The following is a 23,059-nucleotide window of genomic DNA, read 5'->3' as shown; positions in this document are numbered from 1 at the left end:
AGATGAGCGACTCCGTTTCCGACAAGAATGGGCGTCCCAGAATTATATTGTAGGCCAATGGGAGATCAACAATTGCGAATTCTAAATCACCTCGCCATTTTAGGTTTTTATCGCCCATTTCTGCCTCCAACACCACCTGTCCACTTATTTGAGAGGATTGACCCCCAAAACCAGTTACATCCATGAAGGTGTGTTCCACTCGCTCGTCATTAATTCCCAACTTGTTGAATGCAGTCCGAGTAATAACATTACAAGAACTGCCAGTATCAATAAGGATCCGCTTGACGTCCCATCCTTCTACAGCCATTGTAATCACCAAAGCATCCGCATGCGGCTCCGTGATTCGCGCGAATGAGTAATTGAGGACATCCCCCCTATGAGTGTTGCTTTTTCGCTGTTCACGGCGAGCTCTTTTTGTTGGAGGCTCATAGATCCCGCCGGCTATCACGTTTATCACTCCTTTTTTCTGCTTCTTTTCGGGCCTTGCCTCTTCTTCATGTGGTAACGTTGCTTTCTCGTCACTAGTCTCCTTTCGTACAAATTGATTCAGCTTGCCCCTTTCGATCAGCCTTTCAATCTCCTTCTTCAATTCATAGCAATCGTTCGTGTCGTGGCCGTTCAATCTGTGGAACCTGCAATATTTGTTAGGATGTCGCCCCAAACTGGTTCGACCTTTTACCTCGGGGAACCGCACATCCTTCTTCAGGGGGCTCTTTTCGATCCAAAGTAACACCTCCTGGCGAGTCGTGTTTAATGGTGTCTGATATCCGCCACTTTGAAAGGGGCGATCGCCTTTTCGAACAAAATTACTTTTGGACTGGGTCTGGCGCCGATTGTCCGAAGTGGATCTAGCGGCATCTCTTTCTCGCCGGGTTTGAGCCCTATGTTCCCTATTGACATCATCCACTTCCATGAATTCCTTTGCTATTTTCATGAGTTCGGCCATTGTGCGCGGCTTGTTGTGGATGATTTCCTCCCGCATACTCCAATCTGTGGTTCCATCTGCCATGATGTTGCGGATGCTCACGATATCCGGGTTTTGCAATCGCACCAGAATATCGTTGAATGCGACAACAAATTCCCTTAGGGAATTATAGTTCCTCTGTTTGATCTCCTTCAGCTGCCTATCCGTCACATCCGCTGCTTTACAGCCCACAAATTTCGCATAGAAATCCCGACTATATTGATGCCAATTGTGAATAGATTCTGCGGGTAAAGATCGAAACCAATCAGATGCGGCTCCACCCAAAGTTGTCGAGAATAACCTGCAAATGATGCTTTCACTCGCTCCTGCAACATCCATTAGTTCTCTGTAGTTCCTGACATGAGCCTCAGGATCAGAATTTGGATCCCCATAGTATTTAGGTATCGCGGGCGCTTTGATTCTGTGATCTGGAATGAATTCCCGCAACGAAGGGGCAAAAGGTGAATCGCTCTGGACCTCTGCTCTCGGCCTAGGCGAGTACCCCATTCGCTCCATCATGCTCCGTAATTGATCTTCTAAGTCAATATCGGGTACTCGCCGGACTTCTTCCATCCGCTGCTGGTGAATTCTGGGTGGTATCCACCCGCCCATCGGTGTTGAGACGTGTGCCTGCTGGGGGACTAACCGCTGTCCCGTTATAGGATCAAAGTTCCATGTGTGCTCTCGCCCAGGAGTCATCAACTCCAAATGTCTGTGAGGAAAAGGTTCCACTTGCTGTAGCGGAAGAGTGCCTTGCACTCCTGGCAACGGTTGGGATGGCTGCCAGGTCGGATGTATCGTCGTAATGAGATCTGGGTGCGAGTAGTTGCTCGGGTGGCTGTGTGGGTTTGTGCGACTACTCTGGCCCACTTGATTTGGCGCCTGAGATGGCTGCGGGAGGGCCGATATGACAGGGATAATCGGTGATTATGTTGAGATAACCACAGGTTCTTGAGGAGCAGCCGCCACGGCGGTATTGTGTTCGGCGAGGGCAGTTAGTAAATTAATCATTCGATCTCCAGCCGCCTGGCTCATGTTCGAAGCCAAGACTTGTCCTTCCATCTGCACGAAATCACTATTGGACATTTCCATCTCAGTTTGCACTTGGACTTCCAATAAGGGACTCAATTGTCCCGAAGGACCCGATGAGCTAGGCACCACAGGCTGTGTACTTGCAGGTTGCGAATTCGCAATCCGTGGTCCCTTGGAGTTCATACTGGTTGATCTAGTGGTAACGTCGGTCGTTCGTGATGGTTCTGACATGTTCTTCGCGTACCTTTAACCAAATGTTGGTAAAAAAGGTCCACGCTCACCGCACCAATGATAACTTGCCGGATCCGATTTGATATTCCCTGCCGGAGTTACCTGCAAAACAGAACCGGAGACAGGATCTCCGGAAAAACTCTCCGATGATCAAGTCAGTTTTTGTAAGAGGGTTGGTAATTTGACAATAATATTGTAGGGCAAAAAATGTGAACGTACCTTTTTCCCTTGTTCTTAAGGCCATTTATAGGTGTTTTTTAGGTAACCGCTGAGGGCAGTTACTCCTTAGTGGGCCACGTTCTGAGGGCGGTTCCCCCTTTTTAGGCCATGTCCCTTTCGTGGCTTTCATGGCAACGAACGTGGTTCTGAGTGGGAGTCTTGATGCTCCGTTTAGGAATTCAGGGCGGTTACTCACTTCACCCGTTTCCGCTTATTCGGGTCCCATTCGGGGCGGTTACTCGCTGCGCCCGCTTCCTTTATTCGGGTCCCATCCGATCTTAGACCATGGGTCTAAGTATGGGCTGGGCCTGCGAAATGAATATGACCCGGTTTAGCCTCGCGGGTCATCAGAGCGCTTCGAAATAACCAAAGAGTTATATAAAAGCAAGATGCAGGAGGGCACATCTGTGATGGTACATTGTGCCAAGATGATCAGCCTCATAACCAAGTTTTCTAGTATTGGAGATGCGATGGACCATGAACTAAGTGAAAACTTACTTCTACAGTCCCTCCCTGAGAGCTACTCACAGTTCGTCATGAACTATCAGATGAGTGGCTTGCAAACCTCTCTTGTAGAGCTTGCACATATGCTCGAGTCAGTCGAGCCCATTATAAAAGAAAATGAGGAAATGTTGGCCCTTGCTATTGAAGGATTGAGAAAAAGGAAAGGGGTCGCTCCCGATCCAAACCATCTTGATAAATGCATGGGGGCTGTGCTCACCGAAACAAAGGGAAAGGAACCAAAGAAGCCCAAAGGAAAGTGTCACTATTGTGGTGATTTCGGGCATTGGAGGAGGAACTGTCTGGAGTACCTAACCTTCCACAAGAAGGCAAATAACGGTGCTTCAGCGTCTGGTATGTTCTATATTGAAATAAATACGGTTTCATTGTCTGAATCTTGGGTACTTGATACCGGATGTGGATCTCATATTTGTACAAATATGCAGGAGCTAAAACAGACTAAGGAACTAAAGAAAGGAAGCATAAACTTGCGAATGGGAAATGGAGCAAGAGTTGCCGCCCTCGCAATTGGAGATTATGTTTTACTTTTGCCCTCTGGGCTTGTAATAGAATTAAGGAATTGTTTATACGTTCCTGAGATGTCTCGTAACATTATTTCTATTAGCCGTCTCGTTGACGACGGTTTTCATATTTTAATAAAGAACAATAGTTGCAATTTTTATAAAGATTCGATCTTTTATTTTTCAGGAATATCACAAAATGGGATTTATGTGTTAGATGATAAAACTCCTGTTTTTGCAATTGATACCAAAAGACATAAGCTAGATAATTCAACTTACTTGTGGCATTGTCGTTTAGGCCATATAAACAAGAGACGCATGCTAAAGCTACATTCAGATGGGCTTATAGATCCAATCGATTCTGAATCATTGGAAACATGCGAATCATGTTTAAAAGGTAAAATGACAAAGACACCCTTTAGCAATAAAGGTGAGCGTGTATCAGACACTCTAGGACTCATTCATTCAGATGTATGTGGTCCTATGTCAGTCCAAGCAAGAGGAGGATTCAGATACTTCATTAGCTTCATAGATGGTCATACTCGCTATGGTTATATCTACTTGATGAGGCACAAATCAAAAGCCTTTGACAAGTTCAAATGCTTCAAGAATGAAGTGGAAAATCAATTAGGAAAGAAAATAAAAACACTTCGATCTGATCGAGGTGGCGAATATCTTTCTGATGATTTTCTGAATTATCTAACTGAATGTGGGATATGCTCACAATGGACACCTCCCTATACACCACAACACAATGGTGTATCTGAGAGGAGAAACCGTACCCTATTAGATATGGTACGATCTATGATGAGCATGGCCTTACTTCCAAAGACGTTCTGGGGCTATGCCTTAGAAACTGCCCTCTTCACCCTGAACCGAGTACCAACTAAATCCGCTGTTTCCACACCATATGAATTGTTCGTTGGTAAGAAACCCGTGTTCTCGTTCATGAGAGTATGGGGTTGTTCAGCATATGTCAAACGCGTTGCGTCCGACAAATTAGATTCTAAATCTGATAAATGTTTCTTCATTGGATATCCCAGGGAAACCATAGGGTATTACTTCTATCATCCAGATGATAAAAAAGTAATAGTATCCAAACACGCAACCTTCTTAGAGAAAGAGTTTCTCGAAGAAACACAAAAGGGAAGCGTGATTGAACTCGACGAAGTTCAAGAGGAAGAAACAACGACTGAAACAATAGAAGCGGTAGAGGTACCCGAAGAAGTCCCATTAGATGAGACTCCAATGGCACCTATTCGTAGATCACGAAGAGTTCGTGAACTCCCAGTTAGATATGGTTTTCTAGTGGGAGATGATGACGAGGTTCCCGTGTTAGATGACGAACCCGAAAACTACGAAGAGGCTCTTACTAGTCTAGATTCTAAAGCATGGCTTGAGGCCATGGATTCTGAAATGGATTCCATGTATACTAACCAAGTTTGGACTTTGGTTGATCCACCCGAAGGGATAAAACCCATTGGGTGCAGGTGGATCTTCAAAAAGAAGACTGACATGGATGGAAAGGTTAGCACCTACAAGGCTAGGTTGGTAGCGAAGGGATATCGTCAGAAACAAGGTGTTGATTATGACGAAACCTTCTCTCCTGTTGCTATGTCCAAATCAATCAGAATCATGCTTGCAATTGCCGCTCATTTTGATTATGAGATTTGGCAAATGGATGTGAAAACAGCTTTCCTAAATGGAAATCTGCTTGAGGATGTATACATGATGCAGCCTGAAGGTTTCATATCAAAGGATGCAAATAAAGTTTGCAAACTTCAGAGATCCATTTATGGACTCAAGCAAGCATCTAGAAAGCTGGAACAAGCGTTTTGACGAAACCATAAAACAATTTGGTTTCGAACAAAATTGCGAAGAAGCTTGCATTTACAAGAAAGCAAGTGGGAGCTCTATAGCATTTCTCATAATATATGTGGACGATATACTGTTAATGGTAAATGACATTGCTCTATTACAATCGGTGAAAGTTTGGTTATCTGGTAACTTCTCAATGAAAGACCTTGGTGAAGCAGCCTATATACTTGGTATAAAGATCTACAGAGATAGATCGCGTAGACTGCTTGGTCTTTCACAGGCTACATACATTGAAAAGGTGCTAAATCGGTTTAGCATGCTTGAATCGAAACGAGGTAACTTACCCATGGTACATGGAGTAAAGTTAAACAATCATCAATGTCCTAAAACTGATGATGACAAACGACGCATGGCTGTAGTCCCGTACGCCAGTGCAATCGGTTCGATTATATATGCTATACTATGCACTAGACCTGACGTAGCGTTCGCGTTATCTGTAACGAGTCGTTACCAAGGGAATCCGGGAGACGAGCATTGGATTGCCGTCAAGAACATTCTTAAGTACTTGAGAAGGACTAAAGATATGTTCCTAGTGTGCGGAGAAGGAGATCTGAAAATACAAGGATTTTCAGACGCTAGTCATTTCACAGATGAGAATGATTTTAAATCCCAATCAGGATACCTGTTTATCCTAAATGGGGGCGCGGTCAGTTGGAAAAGTTCCAAGCAGGGAAGCGTAGCTTTCTCTACGACCGAGTCAGAGTACATCGCTGCTGCGGAAGCGGCAAAGGAAGCAGTTTGGTTTAGAAAGTTCATTACAGAACTAGGTGTGGTGCCTGACATTGTCAATCCCATTACTCTGTACTGTGATAACAATGGAGCCATTGCGTAAGCAAAGGAACCACGGTCTCATAATGCATCCAAGCACTACCTAAAGCGATACCACATCATAAGAGAGATTGTGGCTAGAGGAGATGTGAGAATAGAAAGAGTACCTACAGAGGACAACGTTGCAGATCCGTTGACAAAGCCTTTAACCCAGAAAGTACATGATCGTCATTTAACTTCTACTGGGATAAGTTTTAGAAACAATTGGCTTTAGTCCAAGTGGGAGTATGTTGGGGTTTAGTGTCCTATAGTCAATTGTTGCGGGATACAAACTTATTGTAAATGAATTGTTCTTTATATCATTTGTTTTAATGAGATATATGTTTTATAACTATATAAAGGCAATCCCTTTTAAGCACTGAATAAAGTCTAATAAAAGGAAATCCGTAAGTTTGTTTAAAGTGATTATAAAGTGTTCATACAAGCATGAAGTGAGACAAAACTTTATAATAAACTAATAAACTTAAAACCACCCCAAGTCAAGTGATATGTTTAGGATTGATATATCACGGTTGAGACTTGTATGTAAAAATGTCTTCTGTCCGACAGAAAGCTGATCTCACAAGCTTCATATATATAGATATCTGGACAGTTACATAGATCCGGTGAAACGTTGTTCATTAGGATTGGGGATCCGATTTGAGATAACAGGATGGGTAGATTCATCCTTGTCAACTGTTCATCTCATTGGTATTACTAGGTATAACTAATCCTCAGACTCAAAAGAATGTTAATTGGTCATCCTGAATTACTGAATGTGAGACTTTGATCCTGCGGTCCCACGATCCTTAACAGAGATGACTCTGGGGTGTGAACTGCAAAGGTTGGGTGTCACAGGAAGTAATGTCAGGGTAGTTATACATTGGATTGAGCATTTATCACTCCCGATTAATGGGAGATACATCCAAGGATCGCTTGTGGAAGACTCGACTCTAAACCCTTGCAAGGTGATAGCTTAAGAGTAGAAATACAGATTTCACTTAACCTATCCTTTTGAGTTGACTCGGCCAAGAACAAGTAAAACGAACGTCTCGCTATATGTGACTTGACATTACCCATAGTCATAAGATTCAGTTCAAGGATGTAGTTGATAAAGGATCGTATTATATCGTAACTAATACGGAAGGGTTAACGACAGAATCAACCTGTCTTCTTAACGGACTCTAGGGGAATGATTACAGACTTGCCAATAACATACTCAGTACATCATTCCGTTATGCAAGGATTAAATATAATTCTTGAAGAAATTAATTTAATAGTTGCATACGGCCAGAAGTAGTAAGAACCTAATGGATCACACATAAGACTTGGAACCAAAAGAGAGATGGATATGATTAATAGATGGAAGCCCAATTGAGCCCAGTAAGGCCCAAATATATGGAGGGGGGCAAAATTTGTATATAGAGATAAGGAATTGATTTTATTCCATTAATCCTAATTTGATTAGGATTATGAATTAAATTAATTAAGAGATAATTAAATTAGGAGTTTTAATTGGATTAATATACTCCTATTATTATCCAATTAGGTTATTTATTATTATCCTAAATATATTAGATATATAGTGAGATAATAATTAGGAATCCTTTTTCGAATTGGATTCCTATTAAGTAACCTATTCCTATCTAACTAGGGTTTAGATTCAAGCAACTATATATACCCCCTCCCATGTGAATTTCGACCAAGCCTCTAACCTCCCCCTATAGTGATTTTCGAAATTACTAATTAGAGAGAGAAAAAGAATTCCCATCCCCTAGTTCGTGGACAAGAATTCATACGGCATTCCATCGATTGATTAATCTTATTCATCCCTCTTTCTCTTTGATCTTGTGTTGGTTAATTAGAGGCAATCTATTTTGGTTGCATCTCATAAGGGTTGATTTCATCTTAACCTCTCCGTGTTAAACTTTGTGGTTGGAATCTCGGAGAAGAATTGTGGGCGCTTCTTTAACAACGGTAGATTGTTTATCGAAAGGTATTCCTTCTTATCCCTCTTTATATGAAATAACGATTAACGGATCCTATGGTTAAAAGGAAATAGGCTAAAATTTTTATATTTCTGCTGCTATACCTTAGCCCTAATTTCCTTCAACTTCCTCTGAGGCGAAGGCCGGAGCTGCTTTAACTTCGAATGGACATTGTGGATTCGTCCAGTTCTCCTTGCTGGAAGCCATTTTAGCTAGATGATCCGCTTCAGTGTTTGATCCGCGAGGTACATGGATCAACTCCCACTTAGTTTCTTTGGCTTCAAGGTGATCCAGCAATTTTTTAACTTCCGCAACATATTTGGCCAAAACGTCATCCTTTACCTCGTAATTTTTGATCACTTGGCATCAACTTGGAGTCACTATAGATCACGATCCGCTCGGGAGTGATTTCTTTCAGTAGACGCAGTCCCAATATTAAGGCCTCGTACTCCGCTGCATTGTTGGTTGCCACAAAATCCAATTTTGCTACGTATCGTAGTTTTATATATTGGGGACCTGTGATTACGATGCCTATACCAGCTCCATCTGCCGAGGAGGCTCCATCTGTATACATCGTTCATTCTTTGACTTGAGATTTAGGGAGATTCATCCCCTCTTCAGTGAATTCATTCACAAAGTCTGCCAAGACTTGACTTTTTAAGGCTGATCTGCTCTCGTATCGCACATCAAATTCTCCAAGGCGAATTGCCCACTCCATCAATCTCCCTGAAGTTTCTGGTTTTTGAAATACCTTCCTTATGGGTATATTTGTTCGGACTATGACAGTATGAGCCTGAAAGTAAGGCCTAAGGTGGATTGCTGTGGTGACAACGACCAGAGCCATTTTATCGAGTTTGGAATATCTGGTCTCAGCATCCTTTAATACTTTGCTTACGTAATAGATTGGATACTGCTGGCCATCCTCTTCCCTTATCATGACCGTGCAAACAGCTTTATCCGTAACCGAGACATACATATAAAGATTCTCACCTTTCAGGGGTCGACTCATCAAGGGCGGTTCTATGAGAAACCGTTTGATTCCCTCGAAAGCTTTTTCACAATCATCGTTCCATTCAAACGCCTTTTTCTTCTTGATCATCTCATAAAAGGGCTGACATCTACGGGCCGAACATGAGATAAACCTGCTCAAGGCTACGATCCGCCCGTTAAGGCGTTGCACTTCCCTGATATTCCGTGGCGCTTGCATCTCCAGGACGGCTTTGATCTTGTCAGGGTTTGGGCTCACTCCCTTCTGGCTAATCATGAATCCCAAGAACTTTCCATACGTTGCACCAAAGGTACATTTTTCCGGGTTCAGTTTAATATTGTGACGTCGGAGTACGCCCAGTACCTCCTTTACATCATATGCATGTTTTTCCACAGTGGTACTCTTGATGATCATGTCATCTACATAGACGGAGTAGTTATCACCTTTGCTTTCCGCGAATATTTTGTTCATCATCCGTTGATAGGTTGCACCTGCGTTCTTAAGCCCAAAGGGCATGACTTTGAAGCAATAAGTGGCTTGGTGAGTCACGAACGAGGTCTTGATTCTATCTGAAGGTTCCATTGGGATTTGGTGATAACTCGACTTTACATCAGTGAAGGAGTACATAGCGTGTCCCGCGGTTCCATCTACGAGGATATCAATACACGGCAAAGGGTAATTGTCTTTTGGACAAGCTTTGTTGAGATCTGTAAAGTCAATACACATGCGGTATGATCCGCCCGCTTTCTTGACTAGAACTACATTCGCCAGCCATTGTGTATAAAGTACCTCTTCAATGGCATCCGCCCGCTGGAGCTTGGTGATTTCTTCCTCTATCACCTTCTGCCTTTCAAGGCCATGGTTTCTCCGTTTTTGGGCAACCGGAACCGCGTCCTTGTCGATGTTGAGTTTGTGAGTGATTACATCTGGACTAATCCCGGGGAGGATCTCATCTTTCCATGCAAAGACATCTTCTGCCTCATGGAGGACCTTGGTTATTGCTTCCTTAATTTCCCCCTTGAGCCCTTAAGCCATCCGTACCTGCTTTTCATCCACCATGAGGTACATCTCTGTTTCGCCCAAGGCCATTGTGACGAGTTCTTCCTCCTCCTCGTCTTTAGACTGGGGGCGGATCATTAAAGATGCCGAATACGTCTCTTGAGCTATCTTTTGGCTTCCTCTAATCATTACACCTCCCTTGGCTGTGGGGATATAAAGAGTTAAGTGGCGTATGGAGATAAGGGCTGCTACTTCGGAGATAAAGGGTCGCCCAAGGATAATATTATAAGCTAACTGGCCGTCTAGGATGGAAAATTCCAGATCACCTTTCCAAACTTGATCTTCATCTGTTAACTCACAATCTAGTGTTACCTGGCCTTTTGTTTGGATGGTATGTCCTGTCACTCCCATGATGTCCACTATGGTGGTTTCCACTTGGATTGGGTCGACCATAAGCTTGGCAAATGCTCCTCTTGTGATGACATTACACGAACTCCCGGTATCGATCATCACTCTTTTCATCTCCCAGCCTTCCACCATCATAGTAATGACCAAGGCATCCGCATGAGGAGAGATCTCTGGGCCAACATCTGCAAAAGGGCGATTAAGTGATGCCTTGTCCAGAGCAGTGGTTCTTGCCTTTTTCAGTACAGGTTGGTACCCAGGTCCGCCTGTTATGACATTGATGGTCCCTTTTCCTTTCTCCTTCGGATCATCTATGGGTCTATCACCATCTCCCTTCTTGCCATCATTTTGGACGAACCGGTCCAATTTGCCTCTCTCGATGAGACGTTTTATTTCTCTGGCTAACTCCCAACATGCGTCTATATCATGGCCATTTTTCCTGTGATATTTGCAATAATTTTTGGGATTTTTCGAAGTGTTAGTGTACTCCCCCCCTTTTGGTTCGGGGTATGAAATGCTCCGCTTGTGCTGGCTGTTCTCTATCCACATTAGCACTTCGCTTTTAGAGGCATTGAGAGGTGTGAAGGATGTGACAAATGCCGATTTGTTCTTAGAACCCCTTCGCCGGTTTCTAGAGGAGGAATCCTGGTGCTTATCCTTCTCTTTATCTCGGTGGCGAGATTCCCCTTTGTCCTTTCTAGGCGGAGATAGTGATTCGCGGCGAATGTCGTCTACCTCCATAAAATCCTTGCATCTTTCGATTAAGTCTGCCATATCTCGGGGCTTTTTCCGAATTAAATCTTCTTGTAAGCTTTTACATGTGGTGTTTTTTGCTAGAGCTTCTGTTGCCATGGAGACATCCACATCGACAATTCATATGCACAATTTGTTGAATTTGTCTACATACTCTCGAAGGGTTTCGTTCTCCTTCTGCTTCAATTCGAAAAGCTTTCGTGACTTGACCACTGGAGGAATACATCCGGCGAATTTCGCACAAAACTGCCTACTTAATTGATCCCAGCTATCGATAGATCCAGGAGGTAAAGATTGGAACCAATCATAAGCGGGGCCTCCTAAGGTGGTGATGAACATTCGGCATAATACCGCCTCACTAGCACGGTTGAGGCTGAGCAACATCCGGTACTTTCTTGCATGGGCCTCCGGATTTTCCGCCCCTATGTAAAGGGGTATATTTGGGATTTTAAAATGCCTCTCCGTTTCCTCAGCTTCGATCCACGCCGTAAAAGGCGAATCACGGTTGGCGAATGGATTATGCCGGGCATCCTCTTCATTAATGCGGAGCACCGCAGCTCTAACACGATCATCAAAATTCTCCGGCCCTGCCCTGGGGCGTCCTCTTCGTGGCGAACGACTCGGAGGTCTCCTACGGGGAGATCTACTTGGAGAAGATGACGAGCTGGAACCAGATGACGGATCTGATGGCGAACGTCCACCTCCACCACCATGTCCGCCACCACCTTGGCCTCCACCACCTTGCCCGTTACCTCCTTGGCCTCCACCACCTTGGCCACTACCGCCTCCATGATCTCCAGAAGGAAGGTGCCTATCCTCTCCTTGGCTTGGCGGTGGTGGTGGCCTATCTGAACGAGGCGTCTCTACTGGCCTCTTACTTTGTCTACGACCAGTAGATGGGGGTGATCTACCCCTATGGGAGGATTTTGGTCTCCTGGGCGAAGGTGATTTTGACCGCCTACTTTTCTCTTTTCGACGCTTTTTGTGTCTTCGACCTTCCGATCCGCCCTCAGAGAGACTCGACCGCGGGCGGTTTGGATTAGCTGATCCACCCAGATTCATCCTTTGACTACCACCTGCTTCATCAGAAAATAATTACCGATTGAGTGGCGGGTTAACACCAGCTACGGTAGTAGTCACCATGGAATCCGTAGGTTGAGCCTGGAAGAACGAAGAATCATGGGCGCCAGATCCAACAATGGCCTGCTGCCATTGAGATGACATAGGGTTGGTGCGCCGAAGCTCTGGTACTATTATGAACGACCTTAGGCGTCTCTCCATATCAGGACCAAACGCTCTTCCTATGGCTCCTGCACATGTCTCAACGAATGCATCTGGCGACAGACTCCTTCCGTCCTGAGTTGTTGGAGTGCTCTCATCAACGCGCCCAACGCTTGATTCAGGTTGGCTTGAGGGTGTTACCGAGGGCGTTTCAACCCCTGAGGAGGGGTTCTGTTCTCCATTTGTCATATCTTTTCTAATGTGAATGGAAACCCTTTATTTGATTAAGGATTCCACCTTCACTGCACCAATTGATGACTTGTGGAGAATTTCTGATTAACTTCCGTCTCTGTGGGGGCGTCGTTGGGTTCGACGGGGGGAAGCTCCGATGCCAAAGTCAGTAAAGAAGAACAAGAGAGCAAACTGAATTGACAAAGGATAAGTGAATGTGTACCTTGATAGCCTGAGACATAAGCTATATATAGTCATGAAGTTGTAACTTTCAGTAACTAGAAAGTCTCCATTAATGTCCTATTAATGGCGGTTACAGGTTACCTTTAAGTTGGCGGTTAGCTAATTGATAGCTCATTAATGGTCTTAATTGCCGGATCGGCCCAGCCATTCTAATGGCGGATTGAGTGTTTATGGAGATTCGCCTTATAGGTTCGCCCGCGGGTCTCTTTTGGTGAGTCCTTGGTGATCCGCCCGCCGGATCTCTTTGTTTCAATACGCCGTGGTATTCCCGTATCAGGTGACCAACACGTGGCGTTCTTAGGCGAATATCTCTTTTGATCCTTGGGATAATATCACAATGTTATCACACACCTAAAGTATTTGATGCGAGTAGTAGGGCCCCCTATCTTGTTGTACTCTTTCAAGAGCGGATATGTGAATCCTCTTGGTATGGCTCGGTCACGATCTTTTTATATAACGGTATTTGTACCTCTATTATGTCAAGATGCTTTGAGTCAATCCATACTTCAGCGATTGCATTTTTGAGCTTATCCAATTCTTTTTGGATCACATCAAACTTAGCATTGGAATCCTCACCCTTTCATAGGAGGTTCCGTTCCTTAGACGCATATCAATCCTAAATCTTAGGTTCGACTATATATTCCTAGCTGACGAATCGGGACTCGGTAGATCTGTGTTGGGTCCTTCTATTTGGGGAGAGTCACTTTTCTTTTCTTGCCCAGGTCAATCTCTCAAGGGATTGGTCGTTGACATTCCTTGCGTTTCGTGTATGGGGAGTTATGGATCTATGGCGTCTTACTGGGAAGTATTCTCTTCCCATTGACTCGGTGTCAGATCCCCTTATCCGATTTCTCAATGATCTGTCTCAATGATGATGACATCTTCAGATGGTGTTATGTCCGGTAGAGCATGTCGTATTCTCAAATTTGTTCATGTATCTGATAGTTTCTTATGCCATCTTCAACTTTTTTTTTAAGTCCTGCCATTTGGATGGTGTGTTCTTGTCACATTACTCTGACGATGTCATGGACATATTCGAGGTTTTTTGTCAGTCGTCAAGAGATTGCGCCTAAGAGCCTTTGTTGTTGCGCGTCTAAGGCTTCAGTATCCTCTGCCATCTTTAGAGATATGTTGTGGTTGGCCTGAAACTATTGATGCACTTATTCTTTCTCCGTTCTTTGGATTCCAGACACAGGGAGTGCACTAGAGGCTTGAAGTTGTATGGAACTGCTTAAGCTAGTTATTGCTATGTTTGTTCCACGCTCACTGCACCAATTTGATGTGGTTGAATCTTGTAAGTCCAATTGTAAACCTGCAATTTGACAGAAATAATTTCAAATGGGGGGGGGGGGGGGGAGCAGAGTCTGGCTAACTCGCTGTGATGCCTAAGTCAGATTTGAGTGAAGACTTGAGGATGAACACAATAGTCAAAGTTATGATGCAACCTTAATGAATGAATGAAATAGTATACATTAAGTTCTGCTTACTTTATTTATAATGTGATCAAGTTATAGAAGACGGTTATAAGCTTAGTAGCGAGATGTGCTATGTGTCACTTGTTGATAGGTGAACATTTGCCTGTGTATCGGGGTTTCATATCCCTTATTAAGCTCACTAGGCCCATGATTTATGGGATCATGCATGATTGTTGTAATAGGTGGATCATTGATGGGGTCATTGGGACTTCTCGAGTCAAGACTTTTAAGACGGAAGCTTTGCTATGGTGACTCCATGTGTCATCTTTTCCGGATGATAGTCTAGGTTTTGTAAATGCCACGTGGGTGAGTTTATATGCACGTGATATCAACTATCATCAACTCTAAACTTTAACCTACAAATTAGAGGTTAATGAAAGTAGTAGAAAGTTTTTAACGAGAGCTAACTTTTTTACTTTCATTTATATTCCATAAACTCTCAAATAAACATTTATTCAATTTCCCTTTCTTTCTATTATCATCTCTAACTTTGGGCTCCATTAACCTTTGAACTCAAGAACAAATGTTTAAGGGGAAAATGAGGAAAAATATAAAAATAAACTTTCTGGTTTGATTGATTTGCAAAGACAGATTCGTGGTTTAAAAATTTACAAACAGAGATTTTGTGCTTTATGAAATTTACAGTTAAAAAATATATGAGCCAATTAAACAATACTTGTGGTTTAGTTAATTTGCAAAGTCAAACCTTGTATTTTAATTAATTTGTAAAATTAGTCTTTTTAATTGCCCCAAATCACTTTCTTTTGAGGTAAATAGTCACGATAATAATTTTTGCAAACTTTTAAACCACGTGGATTATCTTTACAAATTGGCTAACCACAAGATTTATTTTTATATTTTTCCGAAAAAAATATTTAAATTTTAAATTTTTTATTATCCAACATATATTAAATACGATAGTTTTTTTTTTTTTTTTTTTTAGCTTTTATAAATGTGCTAATCTGATGACACATATGGATCCGATTGAAAAATGTCATAAAAGGAAAAAAACGAATTGACAAAAACGCAGAAAATCTGTACTCTCAGTCTGTCTGTAGGAGCTGAAGAAAAATGCAGAGTGAAGAGGATGTTCGTAATCTTCCCATTGACATTACATTCTCCCGTCTAGGAGGTTCATCGTCTCTCTTCAATTTGCACTCATACAAGTTTCATTTTCGTGGATATTTTTTTTTTTTTGACTTTGGTTTGTCAATTTTTTTGGATTGGAAGAGTGGTTGGTTGATCGAAAGCGTATACCCGCCGATTGGAGAAAACGAATTGCCGCCATAAGAGCTCGAATTTCCAAGGAATTCTCTTCTTTGCCCAAGGATATCGATCCCTTCTTTCAAACCCTGGACCCTGAAGGTTCCTTTCTTATTGTTTTATTATCAATTTGTCTTTCCTTTTGGATAATTTCATTTTTGTTTACCTTGTTATTGAAGAACTCGGAACTTAGTATGTTTCTTGATGGAAATCAGATACTTAGATAGGTCTATGGCTGATAAAGTCACTGTGAGATTATGTTAGCTTGTGTAAAAGGTGGTATATTCTCCAGTTACTGTGAAATGTTTCTTGTTAGTAACTTAGTATGTATTTGTTACAGTGGGAGCTTACTTGAATTCCTCGGTCTCTGTCTCTTTGTTGAGAGAGATTGAGTTAGAAGAATAGTCAGATTTTGCGCGTTATTATGCATCAACAGTTTCTTAGAAATATAGTTAGGGGAAGGACTGGATGTTGAACTGATGATGACTCTCACATGCAATTATATCAATGAAGTCTTGAATTGTTGAATTGGGCCTTTTCCGATTGTACTTTTCAATAAAAATTCTAATAGATACTATTGTGCTAGGTTTGGAATGCAGGATGCTTTATGTGAACAAATTGAAAGGGCTGTTGATTAGTTTGTGGATGATAAAGAAGGGATGAATAGATTATGCTCAACAAGAAAACTGTTGAAGCTCACAATATGAACTAATGACACTTTTTCCTTACTTTTGGAGAATTCAACTTCTACAATTGAACATATGATATCTATTGCTCCAAAGACATCCCCTTCTCCACCCATAACCCCACAAAATCCCCGAGCTTAGCTTCAAATGCATCAGACGTTAGTGATGTGGGGGAATTAGTCCTAATCATTTGATGGACAAAGTAAACTAAATTTGTACAGCATATTTAAATTATCGAAAGAAGGTTAATTTATATCTCTCTTAATTCTTAAAGCTGATCAACATAATGAAAGCATGATCAATTTAGTCATGGTAATTTGTTCACCTACTAGAACTGATTCATCATTTAAGTTCTGATTTACTTTTTTCTGTGTGGAACTCATTCATATGTAATTGATTGAGTTGAATTGTGCATTAGGAGCATATTGCGTAGGATACATGTGGTTTTTCTTGCAGCTCATTGTCAAAGACTAATATTGATCTGCATTGTAAGTGTTGGCTTCATCTATCTTTGAAACCAAAGAGGCACTTATTCTGGAATCCATGTTATGGTCCATGTACATGATTTTCTTTTTAAACTTTTTAAATATGAAGTTGTAATGTTCTTTGTTTTTTTCTGAAAATTTTATGGTGTTTGATCAATTCTATACAATTTTCAGAGATAGGCTACCTGGAGGCGAAGAAGATTTATGATATTCTTATGAAAAAAACTCCAGAAAGCCGGAATATATTTGGCCGGCTATCAGGTGCTGCTGTAAGACTTTCATCTCTTATGTCTGTCTTTCTGTGCTCTCTTGATTTGATTTATTTGATGGCTGTTTAAAATTTTCTTTTTCTTTTGTAGGGTGCTTGGGAGGCAATTGTGCAGTCTTTTGAGAAAGACTATATCTATCTAGGTGAGGCTGCACTAGTAATAATTCAAAATGTAAATTATGAGATGTAAGTATGTATTTCCCAATTGCTGACTTCTACTTTAAAAATATAATATAATACTTTTGCTGTGCAAATTTTGATTTTTGACAGTTTTTTCTTTCTTTCAATGATGAAGACCATATCAGAAAAAGCAGGTGCAAAAGATTCAGCAACAATTAGCTGAACTAGAACGAAAAGAAGCTGATATAAAAAGAAGCGCATCTCTTTCATTGGCTAAATATATTGAGGCTTGTCAAGAACTTGGGTTACAGGTTCGATCTTGCTCATGCTACTGGTAGTTGTAATTAGTAAAGATGGCCCATCTCCTTCATAATACGATTTGGAAATTACTAATTATATCTATTTCTGCAGGGAAACAATGTTAGATCTGAACTTATAGAGACTGCAATATCGCTTCCAAGCATTTTTAGCCAGATTCTAGAAGTTATAAATAGTGACTCTATGTTGCAGGCAATAGAGTACTATTCCAATTTTGTTAAAGATGTTCACACGGAAAAGGATGTAAGCTGAAAGCATTTATTTTCCCCCCTTTTTTATTCAAAGTAAATATAATTCTGTTGAAGCACGCATTATATTCATATTATACAGCACAAATTCAGATTTCTTTTCCTGGACTTTATAAGTATTACTAATGCGATCCATGAAAATAAGCTTTTCACAATCAAGGATTTTAATGATGAATTATTAGTGAATTCACGCCTTATAGTTACACTTACCGGGGAACTGTACTGAGTCGTCTCATAATCCCAAACAGATTGCCATCTGAATTTATGTTATGTTATTTATTTATTTATAAAACATGTTGATTTTGCATACAAGGCTTTTGTACTCAAAAGTATTGTTGAAAATCAATTTCTTGTTTTAATTATTTATGAATTTATTGTGTTCTGTAGATGTCCATTGGCCCTGCTTTGAATGTTTCATGGTATTAACTGGCTCCAATTTCCTTGATTAGTGTGGCAGTTATTTATCTTCAGTGACTTTGAAACTATGATCACACCATCGAAATTTGTTTAATGTGGCATTTATTGTTAATGACCAAAGTTACTAATTGAACTGCACCAAATTAATTTGAGAACTACATTATAGAGTTTGAAGGGGAAAAACATGGAGTTATGCCCTAATTATGCAGATGAAGGTTGAGTATACGGATCTATTTCAAAAATTAATTCAGCTTGTAACTATGATTGCAGAAACCTTCACAGACAGTGTTGCTGACCTTGAAAGAGATTCGTGAAAATCCTCCCTCTTTGAATATTTCTGCTGTACCAGAGGTTGTTAATGCTGAAAATGCTCAATTGAGCTTTGATGATTCAAGCAATGTGAGGGTGGACTTGGATGTTGCTGCAGATAATATTGACTGGGATATATCTGTTGATAACGCTCAGATCGACTGGGACATTGGTGTTGCGGAGGAAACCGATGACAGTGGAAATGGATTGGGCCCTTATGAGATGGTGGATGTCAGTGACATCTTGCTGAATCCATCACAAAATGGAGTGTTAGAATCTGATCAAAATCCATCACATCAAGGAGAAGACAACTTGAATCCTGAAATGTCTGTATCACAGATATCTTGGGATATCAGCGTCGAAACTCCTCAAGTTGATGTAATTGATGATAATTTGCCTAATATTAGCCTTGAAAAGAAAACATCTGTTCCAGATTCTTTAATTCACAACCCAGAAGTGAAGGAAGGAAGGAGCCAACTTCTGGATACTGAGTACAGGAACAAACTTCTTGATGACTTGTATGAGGTATAGCCTTATTTATTGCATTTCAATACCTGTTGCTTTATGCACTATTATTGTTTTCTTGTTATTGTTCTTGTTTGGTACTTTTATTTTAAATTTGAATGTTTGTATTAGATTAAATCATTTCTTAACCAACGATTGGCCGAGTTGAGAAATGAGGAGACTTTATCCTTACAACATCAAGTTCAGTCAGTTGCTCCATTGGTATTGCAGCAGTACACTCCTGATGCCATTGAGAAAATGTTGTCTGCTATTTTCTTGGTCATTTCCTTGCTGACGAATCGGAAAACCCGAGACCTTATCATGATTCTCAACTCCAAGAGGTGCTACCATACAATTTACATTTGTTTTATCTCTTGCAATTTTACGTTTTTTTTATGCATAAATGTTCTAAAAGAATTTATCTTCCTTCTTGTAAATGTGGATAGAATGTAACAGGAAATGGGTCATGTGTGCTTTCTTTTTAAGTTCAGAAAGATTTATAATTCAGCATCCTATTAACAAACTATATGGCCTTAGGTGTTTAAGAATCTTAAAACTTTTGTTAGTTGATATTGATTGGTCAACTTGGTTGTACTAATTAGACAATTATCTGTTTGACCTGAAAGAGAGCTTAATTATTAGCTTTGTTTGCATTTTACAATTTCAAAGATGTGAAATTGGATCACAGTGGCAGGCATAGTTGTTAAAGGCGCACTAAGGCGCCAATGGGGTCCTGGAGCCTAGGCTCAAGGCGAGGCGCGCGCCTTAGAAACATGAGGCGCGCGCCTTAGAAACATGAGGCGCGCGCCTTAGAAACATGAGGCGCGCGCCTTAGAAACATGAGGCGCATAAAATAAAATAAAAATATATACTCTTTTACTAGTTAAAGCATAAAAAAAAAACACTTATGACCATGCAAACAAAACAAAACCACATAAAAAAAAATACTAAATCATAAATGCAAAAAAACACCAAATTAAGTTCATACTTCATAAAGACACGTATACTTAACTTCTTAACCTAAAGTGCCTAACTATAACTAATGCTGCTAAATTAATAATGTTATGTGAGAAATCTGTTCTGCGTTTTATTTGCTCTTAGCAGCGTTTTAGTTATTTGTCTTTTATGTAACTGTGTGGACACGTGCCAGCCAGCTAGCAATTCTGTTTTACTTTTCTTCTATTGCGCAACGGTTATAAGTTGCCTGGTTGTATTGATTACGTTTATGATTTGAATGATTAACCTTCTTCTCTCTTAGAATCTCTCTCTTCTCTGTTTCCTGCAATTTCTTCCTATCAGCCCTTTTACCAGGGAACAAATAACCATTCATTGTCAATCAAAAAGAACACAACAAAAAATAATAATAATAATCATCATCATCATCAAGATCATGCTCCAAATTAATATGGTCCTCTCCATATACTTAACGTGACTTTTTCTCCTAATCTTTCTCTATTCTTTATATATTTAATTATGACTGGGACGCTTCATATTCTTATTTAAATTAAGAGTTAAGATTAATCTTATTTAAGTTAGATTAGTGGTTGAGATTAATAAAACAGGTATTTAAAAAAAAAAGCTGTAAAAAAAAACCCTAGGTAAAACTGCGAGGCGCACCAGGCTCCAGGGTCCAAGGCGAGAGCCTTATACAGCGCCTCAATTTTAAGGTTCAAGGCTCAAGACCTTGAGCCTTGCTCGAGGCGCGCTTTAACAACTATGGTGGCAGGCAAAAAATATAGGACCAATGCGCACAGAAAATTATCTGCTGTGTACTGAGTTGTAGTCCTTGTTTCGCACTAAATTTTTGATTGAGGTTCAGCTGAGGCGAATTTAGTTAATATTGTTTTTTGTGATGGAGGTGGCATGATGCTTCAGATTTCATCTTCAATTGTTTGGCTTCATTCTCTTTTGTCATATTGGTTTCTACTGTAATTATGGTCAGTTGCATGGCTAACTTCAAAAATTTCTGCCTTAATACCAGATTTCTGGATAGGCTGGTAAATTCATTGGAGGAAAAGAAACACCATGAATTGAAGTTAAAAGAGGGGTCGAAGAACTTAGTTGCTAAACGCATGGAGCTTCACAATTCATTATCATCGTCATGGCCAAAGCAGGTGAATTTCTTTTTATATTTGTATTAGGGGACTCTTTTGTTATTTGTCAATTTGTCAGGTTTCTCTGCTCTTATGATGCCTGCTTATGTTTGATAATGTCTACTTTTGAACCTTCTATTCCCTTGTTCTGTTGCCCCCTCTTTCTATTCTGACAAAGACATCTTTTGTCAATACTAAATATAGAATTAAAGTGGAAATGGAGCTGAAAATTAAACTTGATGGATTTTCCCTCTGACACAAATCAGAATTTTGATTTTTAATTCCCCATCAAACAATGTTGTTTTTGAGAAGAGACCAAAATCTTGTGAATGATAAAACTTTGCAGTTCATTCATCCTAAGAATGAAGGGGAAAAATAGCTAGTATGCCCCGCAATAGCGGTTGAGCGGAAAAAGAACTCTCCATTTTGCCTGAATGATAAATGATTTCCAATGATTTGTGTGTACCACATTCTAAACTTTCAAGAGTAAGCATCAGTATGTGCTTAGCTGAGATTGGAGATTTTACTGGGAGTGGTATATTACTACATGAGTTAACTTATGGTGTTGTGTTTTTTAAATTGCTGAATGAAGAGACATTCCATGGATTAATTTTTCATCTGCTCCTTTTCTTTTGTCTGATTATATTTGTTTACTCATAACAATCCATTGTGAATCACTTTGCGTCTACTCGAATTCATACATATCTTTGGTGCTTGTTTCACATTCTTAAAAGTATTATATGCACTTTGAATGTGGAGAGAAACATGGGTGCATTATTATAATGAAGTTCAAGAAAGATTTGTTGAGAAATGTTATTACGATCGCAGGAGGCAGCCCTTCGGAAAACCAGGGAGTTGAAGAGTCTTTGCGAGAGTACGCTTTCATCCATGTTCAACGGAAGACCTGTTAATATAATTGGTGAAATAAATACCTTACTGAACAGCGGTGTTAGTGCCTAAACTCCTGAAACTTTTTCTTGTGCCAAGGATGTCACTATCAGGATGATATGGTAGGATAATTTTTTCTGTTAAACATTCATCATTGTGTTACGTACTGTTACTGTAAGCTGAAGTCCATAGGATAAAAAATTAGGATACCTACCGAAGTTCTCCTATTTAACTTAGAACTTCTCAACATCAAAAGATCTTGTAGTGTGCCTGTTATTGGCACTACTTTCTCATATGATCTCGATTAAGTACCTTTTATTTTGTACGTTTCATTTCATGGGTTTTCTACTGTATGTTGGGAGGAAAACAGTGTACTGATCAGAAAACCTGATGAGATATTACTGCTATTAACCATGGGGCATAATACACATGTGTACACTTGTCACTTTTTGTTGTTTGACAATCAACTTATACTGGACTTAGCATACACCTTGTCATTTTAGACTTCCATTATCTTTATTTGCTGACATGGCATGAAACATTTGAAGGTGAAAGTTTGATTTGGCAGTATCATGTCAACTTTGAAGTCTGATTTCCAAATCAGTAAATAAGAGTCCCGAATGTTCCTAGTTGACAAGTTTAGATGTGTTGAGTATAAGTTCAGGATATCAAATGGCAAAAAGAAAAGTGACAAGTTTAGGCTTAATTATGTATTAAGCCATATTTGAGTGCATACTACACATGGTTGCAAATATTTCACATAGAATGTTTGAGTTAAGGGTAAATAATTTATTAGTTCCCTAATTTTTACCTAACACACTGTTTAGTCCTCATATTTTGAAAAACACATTTTAAGGTCCCTATCTTTTGCCAATATTAGCTCTTTGGTCCTTTTGTCTAGTTTTTTTAGACTTGTAACCGTTGTATTTTAGCTTTTAAATAGATAAAAGGACCACATGGTTAATATTAGTAAAAGATAGGGACCTTAAAATGTGTTTTTCAAA

General features: G+C 40.3%; 1 protein-coding gene across 2 annotated transcripts; it reads left to right on the top strand.

Moving 5' to 3' along the window:
• The first annotated feature begins 15,440 nt into the window (after nt 1-15,440).
• Nucleotides 15,441-22,392, top strand: LOC136209118 (CDK5RAP3-like protein). Of its 2 annotated transcripts, none has more exons than XM_066000498.1 (10): nt 15,441-15,588; nt 15,687-15,821; nt 17,065-17,159; nt 17,250-17,344; nt 17,454-17,589; nt 17,690-17,839; nt 18,532-19,095; nt 19,306-19,415; nt 21,056-21,188; nt 21,996-22,392. In XM_066000498.1, the coding sequence occupies exons 1-10, from the start codon at nt 15,528-15,530 to the stop codon at nt 22,125-22,127; spliced, it is 1,611 nt and encodes a 536-aa protein (XP_065856570.1). In that variant the 5' UTR covers nt 15,441-15,527; the 3' UTR covers nt 22,128-22,392. The 2 variants fall into 2 exon arrangements, with proteins under 2 accessions (XP_065856570.1, XP_065856569.1); XM_066000497.1 differs by having other exon boundaries at nt 19,207-19,415.
• Nucleotides 22,393-23,059: the final 667 nt, after the last annotated feature.

This window comes from Euphorbia lathyris, chromosome 10, assembly GCF_963576675.1.
Source record: "Euphorbia lathyris chromosome 10, ddEupLath1.1, whole genome shotgun sequence".
Lineage (NCBI taxonomy): Eukaryota > Viridiplantae > Streptophyta > Magnoliopsida > Malpighiales > Euphorbiaceae > Euphorbia > Euphorbia lathyris.
The sequence above is the reverse complement of the archived record's forward strand: the minus strand, read 5'-3'. Positions and strand labels throughout refer to the sequence as shown.

Bases quoted from the DNA above. Each gene is read 5' to 3' on its own strand.
- LOC136209118 (XM_066000497.1), top strand. From the start codon at position 15,528: ATGCAGAGTGAAGAGGATGTTCGTAATCTTCCCATTGACATTACATTC. The intron at 15,589-15,686 runs GTTCATCGTCTC...TTGGATTGGAAG, and splicing joins TACATTCTCCCGTCTAGGAG to AGTGGTTGGTTGATCGAAAG. The intron at 15,822-17,064 runs GTTCCTTTCTTA...TACAATTTTCAG, and splicing joins TCAAACCCTGGACCCTGAAG to AGATAGGCTACCTGGAGGCG.